We start from the raw sequence: 10,309 nt of genomic DNA, 5'->3' as shown, positions 1-10,309 counted from the left end.
TGTGACTTACCATTAGCCACTAGCCGAGCTTTGTAACGCTCAAGGGACCCGTCAGATTTAAACTTATGGCGAAAAAGCCACAGGCACCGGATAACTGGCCGATCGGCCGGTCTAGGGACGAGTTCCCATGTCTCATTAACCTGTAAAGCACTAAACTCAGCCTGCATGGCAGACATCCAATTAGGGTCGGCAAAGGCTTTGGCATAAGAGGTGGGGACCGGGGAGATCGTGGTGGTAACAAAGGTACAGTGGGCTTTGGAGCGGGTGGTCATGGGGTGTGTGTTTGTAGGTTGGAGGGGTACGGTTGTGGTGGCAGGGGACGGCGTGGGGGTGGGGTTTGGATGGGACGGAGCGGTATTGGGCTGTTGTGAAGGTTTAGGACGACGAGCATATGTATATAGGACTGGGGGCTGCGGTGAGGGCTGCTGGGTGGGGCTGCTGTGGGGCTGCTGTGAGGGCTGAGTTTGTGGGTAGGCTGTGGGAGATGCTGGTGGACTGAAAATGAACCCGGGGGGTATGGCATCATCAAGGAATGAGTAGCGGGATGTTGGTGTAGAGATGGTGTAAGGGAATGTGTGCTCGTCAAAGGTGACATGACGGGAAATGTGGACCTTACCCGTGGTAGGGTCAAAACACCGATACCCACGGAAGTCAGATGGGTATCCGAGAAAAATGCACCGGACTGCCCGTGGGTGGAGTTTATGTGGTTGGTTTGCCGATGTGTTAGGGTAGCAAGCACAGCCGAACACTCGTAAGTGGTCGTAGGTAGGGTGGCGAAGGTATAAGGTGAATGTGGGAGTGTAAAAGTTTAGTCGTTTAGTTGGAAGTATATTGTGTAAATAAGCGGCGGTGTGAAGTGCTTCTACCCAAAATAAAGGTGGAAGATGGGCGTGAATGAGTAAGGAGCGTATGATGTCATTAAGTCGACGAATCTTGCGTTCCGCACGGCCGTTTTGGGAAGAGGTTTGAGGGCAGGAGAAACTGAAGAGAAGACCGTGTTGGTGAGCAAAGTCTTTGAAGGCATGGTTATCGAATTCCCCCCCGAGATCACACTGAAAGGTTTTGATGTAGCGGTTAAACTGGGTGGCTATGAGGCGGTGAAATTTGGTAAATGTGGTAAAAGTTTCGGATTTATATTTTAAAGGGTACACCCACACGAAGTTGGAAAAATTGTCTATTAGGACCATGTAATATTTAAAGCCGGTTTTACTAATAATAGGAGATGTCCACAAATCACAATGTATGATATCAAAGGGAGCAAACGTAAAAGAAGTAGATTCATAAAAAGGTAAACGTTTACTATTGGCTAAATGACAAGAATTGCAAAAAGTAGAAAGCTTGTTCGAATTACATGGAAAATTAAAATTGTGAGACAAAATATCAAAAACTTGTTTGCCGGGGTGGCCAAGACGGTCATGCCAAGGCAAAGTAGCAGCGGTGATGAAGCAAGCTTGTGGTGGTAATGTTGGAGGAGTGACTGGATAGAGGTCGCCCGTACTATTGTGGCGGGAAAGGAGCCGCCCCGTTTTGAGATCCTTCAAGGAAAAACCAAAAGGATCAAATTCAATAGAAACATTGTTATCACGGGTGAATCGGCGGACAGACAATAAATTTTTAATGATATGTGGGCTATAAAGTAGGTCAGGTAGGATATAATTTCGGTTATGTATTGGTAGGTAACCAGTGCCGGAACCCGCAATTGGTAAGTACTGTCCGTTGCCGACTAATAGTTTAGTGTTAACAGGAAATAAGTCAGGGCGATGAATCATACCTTGGTTGTCAGTGACATGACGTTCAGCACCTGTATCCATGAAGGGAGTCGGGTCCGCGTATCCAAGATTAATGTTGTTCACGGCAGCACTTAAGTCAGATGGGCATAATGCATTGAAACCAGGAGGAGCTGCCATTTGTGGGCTGTAGGGTGTAGGACACGGGTACCCGGTGAAGTTGGCGGAGGGTGCCGGCTGAGGTGTATTGGGCCGCCAATTGGGCTGAGTCGGGTATGGGCAAGGTGGAGTATTCCACCAAGCCCACTGTGGGTAATATTGCTGGCCCGAAAAATTGTTAAAGGAATGAGTAGAACTGTTACCTCGGTAGCCTCTCCCGCGGGATCCTCTGCCACGATAAGGTTGATTGTTGCGTCCTCGACCACGACACGGTACGGAGTTCCGGATTGTGGGGGCGGGATGTTGTCCCGAGGCTGTGGAGATGGATCTTGGGTATCAGCCGAGTGTTGAGGCTGAGGTGCTGCGGGGGTTAGAAGTACCGTGGACTGGTGTTGTCGTGCTGCCTGTCGAATGACTTCATCATTCAGCATAGCTACAGCCGTGTCCCAATCAACTGCTTGAGAGTTGATCAAGGAAGCGGTTGTTTCGAATTCCTTAGAGAGGCCACGAACAAGCTGTAGTACGAGACGATCTTCGGTTATTATCTGGTCTACATCAGCGAGTTGATTGGCAAGATTTTTGAGTTGCTTGCAATAATCATCAACGGAACTGCAAGCGGGAAGAGTGAGGTTAACAAACTGAGTTTCGAGGGCAGCAGCTTTGGCACGCTTGTTACTACGAAAAATCTTTTCGAGTTTCAGCCATGTTTGACGAGCCGAAGCTTCGGTGTCCAATATGCGGTGTAGATACTCATCTGAGACGCAGCTGTAAATCCATTGCGAGACCAGCGCGTCCAACTCTTTCCAGGCCGGGTAAGCAGGATCGGTGACAGCCGGAGGAGGGGTATCATCGAGATGATCGACCACCCTATAAGCAGTCGCATTAAACTTGAATAATTTGATCCAGGCTGAGTAGGTCACCTTATCGCCATCAAGGGTTCGAATTTTGGACTGAATATTGTTTACAGAATATGCAGGATGTAAAGAAGGGTTTGAGTTGGGAAGAATGAGGGGCGTATCTGGTTTAGACATGGCTGCCGAATGCTTTTGTTACAAAACTAGGGTTTTGTTGGAAGAAGAAAAGAGATAGGTATTCAGAACCGAGGCTCTGATACCATAAAAGCGTTTATGGAGAATAGATTGATTGCCTTTCATTGATAACAATAATCCCTTTATATAGGGAGAGAATACAATGATACCTATCTCTAATGAGGAAACATAATCACCCTATAATTACATAAGATAAATACCAATAATACAAATAATATATCTTCTAAATATATTCTAATAATATCGGCTAAGAAAGATTTGTTCAAACAACGACCTTCTACCAGAAATCCTTGTCCGGATCCCATTTCCCTCCATCCTTGGGTTCAAATCTGTATCCGGAGGTTTATAAGTGACCAGCATTTCACCGGCGGTATGACAAGCTTTTAACCTCTCCTGGTCTTTTTGTTTGCAACATTACATCCCATTTGATGCTGAAGACCACAGCCCTCTTCCTTTTCGTAGCCTCATTTTCTGCCCTGCTCTTAATGGTATCAAAATCGCGCAATCCTGTAACGGTTTACTGCTTTGTTGTAGCAAGCGTAAGTACTATGTGTTGAATCCCACTACCAATCAGTTTGCGATTATCCCATCGGTTCCAGAGTCGATGACATCTGTTTTATGGGTCTGGCATTTCATCAAACACCTTGTCTGCATTACAAAGTAGTTTGTATTCTGAATATAAATCCAAGTGAGGATTTGTTTCTTATTCAAATCTACTCATTTGACACTGGGGAATGGAAGACAATCAGTAATTTCGTTGATCATGATTACACGCATTTCGGAAGTGGAGCTTACTGGAATGGAGCGATTCATTGGGTCCCATCGTGTCCTAATCCGTCCTACTTTGATCTCAACTTAGAACAGTTGCAAAAGTTGCCATTTCCGATGCAGGTGAGGGTTGAAAATTTGGGAGGTTATTTCCCAATCTACTTTGGTGAATCTCGAGGCCATCTGCATCTGGTGGCTTATGTCAAACATGAATCCCGTTTCTACCTTAATGTGTATGAGATGTTAGGGGACCATTCGGGGTGGTTTGTCAAGTTCAAAGTGGATCTTCATGATCTTCCGGAATATTATCCTAACATAAACGAGATCCACTCGATTTACCGTGATCGTGAAATAATTGATTTTATAGAACCAGAAGATGCCCGTTATGGGTGGTTAGTCACGTACAGAGTGGAGCCTCATGGTAATGTGATCAAATGTATCTGCAATATTCAAGTAATTGATGTTGTTAGAGGTGAAGAAGATACATTCATGGTGTTGAAAATGCAACAGAAGATCCTAAGGTACAATGTTCTGGATAAGAGTGTTAAGCAGCTATTTGATGGGATAATGTTCAAATGCCTTCCAAGAAGTGGATTCAGGGAAGTTCATCGTTATATTCAGTCTTTAACTTCATTCTAAACAAGAATCCAGTTTCAAATTCTCTGAAATTGCATCTAGGTCGCTTTTCTCCTCTATATGACCGATTGATTTGGAGTTGAGTTTTCAGCTTTAAGAAGATTGTTGGTAGGTGAAGTTTTATCATGCAAGTAAGGTGTTTGATATAAAGTCTCAGTGACTTGGATTAGGGTTTGATAAAAATGTTTTTAATCTGTTTTATAGTCTTTTGAGAATTTAATAAGCTTCCAACTTCTTGTTATATGATTTACCATTTTTCTCCTAAGTATAAGCATTCTCTGCCTCCTATTGTGCCTGCTAAATATTGTTTGTTTGAGATCAACTTCTTGTTCAGTTTTGATGATAAATGTTCACCAGCAATATAGATTTTATAAAGGTTAAAAGTGGTTACTAACATTTCCCATCAGAACTGCTACTTTCAATTTTTGTTTTAAACCAGAAGTTTGGGATTTAGGTTCATTGATGGAACCCATTCAAAACTTGTCAAATTGGTTGACGGATTGCCAATGAGTTGTAAGCAAGTTGTAAATGTGTCATAAACGGGTTGGCGGGCTGACCTTACAAAATATATATTTATCGTTTTGTTCTAACTTTAAACGGCCCATTTTATTAAACGCTTAAATAGATCAACTCGAACATGACATGCTTTATTAAATGGGTTAAACATTGTGATGCATTGTTGGAAAAACAGGACAGCTCAAGCTGTTTAGAAATACTTTATGCTTCCAAAATTGATGCTTTTATCAGTATTTTCTGAGGTTATGCTTCAAACGGGCTATTTAGTACTGGACAAAACGAGCCAGTTTCTTTCAGGAAGTAAAACTAGAAGTGAAAGATGAGCGTGCCATGTTGTTTACCAATTGGTCTAAAATAGATATGGTTTGAATAAGTTGGGTTGACCTGCAAACATTATTTGGGCCCTCTTTGAATGTATATATATTCATACCAGATGATTTAATTCAGATACCAGAAATATATTATTACAGTAAGTTTAATAACTGCAATTCCTTTCTAAATTTCAAATTCAGCTTTGTTGTAATAGAAGACATCAGTTTCGTGTCGTCTATAACATTAATTTTGTACCATATCAGCACCAGCAGCAACATCTCATAAAACATCAGCTTCAAGTGTTTGTGATGCTTATTTTAACAGTGATCCTTCTTCACTATCGAGCGCCGTATCGCTCATGTCGAACGCATCATTCAATTCACTGCTATTTTCGCCTGCATACGCGATCCTAACAATTCCGAGGACTGCGATGCTTTTTTACAACAGTTTCTTCGGTTTCTCATCGCTGCTGCCAACAGAACCGCCGCTTGTCAGAGTATTTCGGAGGTATTTGTTTATGTTCTGCTTATATTTTTTAATTATTAAAAGTTTTTGTTGTAATATGCTTTGAGATTGTTACCATCCCATATTCATTTAATTTAAACAGTTAGGTACTCAGGATAATTTAGAGAAACTTTAAATTATAGCCTAAGTTAGTGATTACTGCGTGGCTGTCATATCATTGTTTGACAGGGAGCCTATATGTCTAATTTAGTTTTATTTAATAATATTAAACCTGCAACTAAAGTGTATTGTCAACATACTTCTGGGGTGTATCTAAACAGCTTAGAGTTATTTGTACTAAATTATCTTATACCATAATTAATTCTTACCTGGAATGTTGGCTTAATATAGAAACTACTCTAATACCTAAAAGCCTTTGTTTTAATTTTCGTCCCAAAATAATCATTTTCCATTTTTCTGTTAGATCATGATGCCAGACGATGCAAAAGTCAGCAGTGAGTTGTGGGATGAGATGACTGATAGCATGAAGGACTTAATCAGTCAAACATTCAGTCAAAGGACTTATTGGTGTATTCCTCAAACAGTCTATTTGGTATTTTTTTTAACTCTACTGATATACATTTTTTTTGTTAAAAGTTAATGTTATAAAAAAAACTAATATACTGTACTATAGGTGAATTTTTGAAAATTAAATAGTGAACGGTGTAATTAAAACTTTGTATTGTAGTTAATGGAAAATAAATTGCCATATTATGAACTTTAAATAACTTTTTTTTGACAAATTTCTTTTACTTCCCGGGACATGAACCCAGGATCTTTGGGCGTTTAAGAGACCTTGTCTCTGCCACTGCCCACTGGTGACTGGGCCACCAACCCCAGGACTGCTAGAAATAAATATTAATGCCTCTTATGGTTCATTCGCAATATCTAAATCTGATTATTTAATATTACATAATCTTGTAACAGACCACGATCATGAGATTTCTTTCCTCAATGACCGATTTCGCCTTTGACTTACAAATGAGGTTTCACATCTAATGATATTTCATCGAAAGCTTACATTGCAAGCTTGTTTTCGTCAGCTTATAAGGCAGTCTTCCGCCTTTAAAAACCACACCTCTTCTGTCTCCAGTCTCCGCCGCTCTAAAATGGCAATTACCAGATCCAAAATTAGGAAAACCCGAAACGCTTTAAAGCCCTGCTTACCGCAGGCCTCCACAACAGATTCCGATCATCAATTGACTTCGTCTGCGGAACGGATCGGTTCCAACGACGACATTTTAACCGAGATCCTTCTCCGGCTCCCTGTTATCTTCATCCTTCAGTGCAAATCTGTATCCAAATACTGGGAGTGGCTTTTAAGTCATCGACATTTCACACTCCGTCATGACAAACTTCAGATCTCTCCTGGTCTTTTCATCCGCAATAATTACATCCCGTTTGATGTTGAAGACCGTAGCCCTCCTCCGTTCCGTAGACTCGATTTGTGCCCTGATCTTAACGGTATCAAAATCGTGCAATCCTGTAACGGTTTTACTTCTTTGCCGTAGCGATCGCGGTCGTATACGCGATCGTAAGTACTATGTGGTCAATCCCACCACCAAACAGTTTGCAATCGTCCCACCTGTCACCGGAGGTGACGACGCTCGTAAGCATATCTGTTTCATTGGGCTCGCATTTGATCAAAAAACTTGTCCGCATTACAAAGTTGTTTGTATCCTTATTTCAAAGAAAACAAAATCCCGTCCCCTTGAGTATTTGTTGCCTATTCAAATCTATTATTCAGAAACAAGGGAATGGAAGACAAACAATCATTTCTGTACTTCTCGTTACCCGGATTTCGGAAATGGAGTTTTTTGTAATGGAGCAATTTACTGGCCTTCTAAATTCAATTCCTGGTACTTTGATCTTAACATAGAAAAGTTGCTAGATCTGCCTTTACCGTTGTCTTTGCAGAAGAATTGTTTCCCCCCAATTTACTTTGGGGAATCTCGAGGCCATCTGCATCTGATGGATACAGTTGGTCATGGATCCGATACCTACCTGACAATGTATGAGTTGTTGGCAGACCATTCGGGGTGGTTTGTCAAGTACACAGTGGAGCTTCCTAAATATGATCTTGCTTTGTTTCATCCTTGTATGATTAAGACCTACTGGCGATCCACTGAAGTACTTGATGTTGTTAGAGGTGAAAAAGAAGAAGATGCATTCATGGTGTTGAAAATTTGGCGTAGCATCATAAGGTACAATCTTCTGGATAACAGTTTCAAGACCTTATTCGATATGACTGACAGGAGCATTGTTAGAATATACAATGATGCTCATCGCTATATCCAATCTTTAACTTAGTTCTAAACGACAATCCGGTGGTAAAATTGCATCTTGTTTCCTATCTGATTTGGAGTTGAGTTTTTAGCAGAAGATTGCAGGTGAAGTATATGATGCCACAATGACTTAGGATTTGTGTTTGGTTAAATGTTTAAACTTGCTTTTTAGTGTTTCATGTCTTTGGGAATTTTATATGCTTTTGTTGAGATTATTACTTAATATCTTATTTGACATTTCCTGGGTGGGTACATTTTCAATTGTTGCTAGAATAATAGTATATGGGCCGGCTTTGTTTCAGCCTCTCCGCCATACTATTGGAAATGTGACTGGTTTTCATTCTGTATCGCTCGTTAAATATTTTGGTCATTTTTCTCTCTCTATGCGAGTGAAATTGTATCCTGTTGCCAGTTCATCGTTTTTTTTTGTCTTCCATATGTGTGATTGTTTTGGAGGTGAATTTTTAGCTTAGGAAGACTGCAGGTGATGTTTAAATATGCGACACTGTTAGACTCTTACACTTTTTGTTGCGTCAGTTTGATGGAAATGACATTTGTGATCTTAGGGAGGGTACACAGAACTAGAGTTAATCATAAAGCGGTATATTCTTGAAGCTGTTTTACATCTAGGATCCCTGTCACATGTGTGTCAGAAATGGTCGGTACAGATTGTTTTGACACTGCAAAACTCATCGCCAATTCGTTTGGCGTTTAGTTTCTAAATTCAAGTGCCACTTAATGTTTTAAGCTTTATCTGGTGATATAACAACACAAAGCTCAGCACAATGGCTTTCAAATTCAAGATTCCCACTCACAGTGCTGCTCAAGCACTTTATCAGTGATTTGACAACTCAAAGCCCATTACCAAGCGAATTGGCAATCAGTTTAACCTTGTACCAACCATTCTTAGCGCACGTATGATATGGTTATGTGGGAGAAAACTCATTGTCAGTTGAATTGGTGATGACCCCAGATATAAAACAGCTTCAGTAATATACCTCTTTGTGATTAGCTCACCACATTGCATGCATAATACCCATTTTTAAAAAAAATCAGTTAACTTGATTAGATTAGTAATACATCATCTTGAAATTTGAAAGATCATTTGTTTAGAAAGTGAATTGAGTTTGTGGATGCATTCATGAATGTGAAAAGAGTTGCTAAATTTTGTATGACTACGGATGCGATCATGGAATAGAGCGAGTTACCGAGACACTCGAATTGGTATTCTTCAATTACCAAACAATCGAGTCTAATTTACGTAATGAAAATTTGTAAGACAAATAAGTTCATGGGATATTAGTCGATGACAAAAAAAGGAGCAAATACACTATGTTCAAATCTACTTTTACAAATAAGACTACCTATGCACACCGGTGAATGACTTAGGGTAGGCGAGGTACCTAACCCGGAGAAATCCGGGTTCACGAATCAGCCGGTGGTGACCATCTTGTTTATCGTTTAAAACAAAAAACTAAGATTTTTTAACATAAATTAACCAATCTATATTTGTTTTATACAAAACCTTATGCTCGATATTCAATTTTTCATACAACAAAATTATTCAACCTCATATTTGTTCAAATTAAAATGTCTCATTCCGTTTCTAATGGTCTTGGGTTCCCTCCCGGCTTTCCCGATTCCGACGGCATGTCACTACTTCCCAACTTATCCGAATCTACCGGTATGCAGCTTGTGTCCAATGCGGCCACAACTTATTTCAAACTTGGAGATACAAATACATCTATGATCATGAATCAGCACATCAAGTTCTCATGAATGATTACTTTGTTGAAAGCCCAAAGTGCGATGCACAGCAAAAACCACCTCCTTTCCGTGGTCTTGGTTTTTTGCCATGATCTTAAGGATATCAAAAACCACCTTCTTTGTTGTAGTGACCGAGGACATATACGCAATCATAAGAGCATTCACATCTCACAATCTATATTACCATTCATCTCTAAAATATGAAAAACAATGTAGTTTTTTACTTATTTAGCTTGAACATTTCTTATTTATACTCGAAAATATATAGTAGAGAGTATTAATACGATCTCTCTATTTATGAGTCACTAACGACTATGTATCATCATAAACACACCCGAAGACCCCGAAGATTACTATTCATCATTCTATATAATCAATTGCGTGTTTAAGGAAGTAAAATATAATAAAATAATTAAATAAATGTTTGTGAGTAAAATATAAATAGAAATAGAGAGTTAGATGTTTTTACAATATAAGCAAAATTTAAAGAAAAATAATGTTTTTAGTTAACATATATAGATAGAGATAAGGAATGGAATGGAATGCGAATGCTCTAAGCATCACCAGCTTTGAAGGAGGCCAGGGT

At 40.0% G+C, this 10,309-nt stretch overlaps 2 protein-coding genes across 2 annotated transcripts; both read left to right on the top strand.

The window, feature by feature from the left end:
* Window positions 1-3,553: 3,553 nt before the first annotated feature.
* Window positions 3,554-4,342, top strand: LOC143625708 (F-box protein At5g07610-like). Its single transcript, XM_077095974.1, has one exon. The coding sequence runs from the start codon at window positions 3,554-3,556 to the stop codon at window positions 4,340-4,342; it is 789 nt and encodes a 262-aa protein (XP_076952089.1).
* A 2,438-nt stretch (window positions 4,343-6,780) lies between these two features.
* LOC143625698 (F-box protein At5g07610-like) lies at window positions 6,781-7,981 on the top strand. Its single transcript, XM_077095969.1, has 3 exons — window positions 6,781-7,135; window positions 7,183-7,280; window positions 7,364-7,981. The coding sequence occupies exons 1-3, from the start codon at window positions 6,781-6,783 to the stop codon at window positions 7,979-7,981; spliced, it is 1,071 nt and encodes a 356-aa protein (XP_076952084.1).
* Window positions 7,982-10,309: the final 2,328 nt, after the last annotated feature.

The sequence above is a fragment of the Bidens hawaiensis genome, unplaced genomic scaffold (genome assembly GCF_021521415.1).
Source record: "Bidens hawaiensis isolate Kalapana, Puna unplaced genomic scaffold, B.hawaiensis_p1.1 tig00000458_1, whole genome shotgun sequence".
Lineage (NCBI taxonomy): Eukaryota > Viridiplantae > Streptophyta > Magnoliopsida > Asterales > Asteraceae > Bidens > Bidens hawaiensis.
This window is presented reverse-complemented; position numbering and strand designations above follow the sequence as displayed.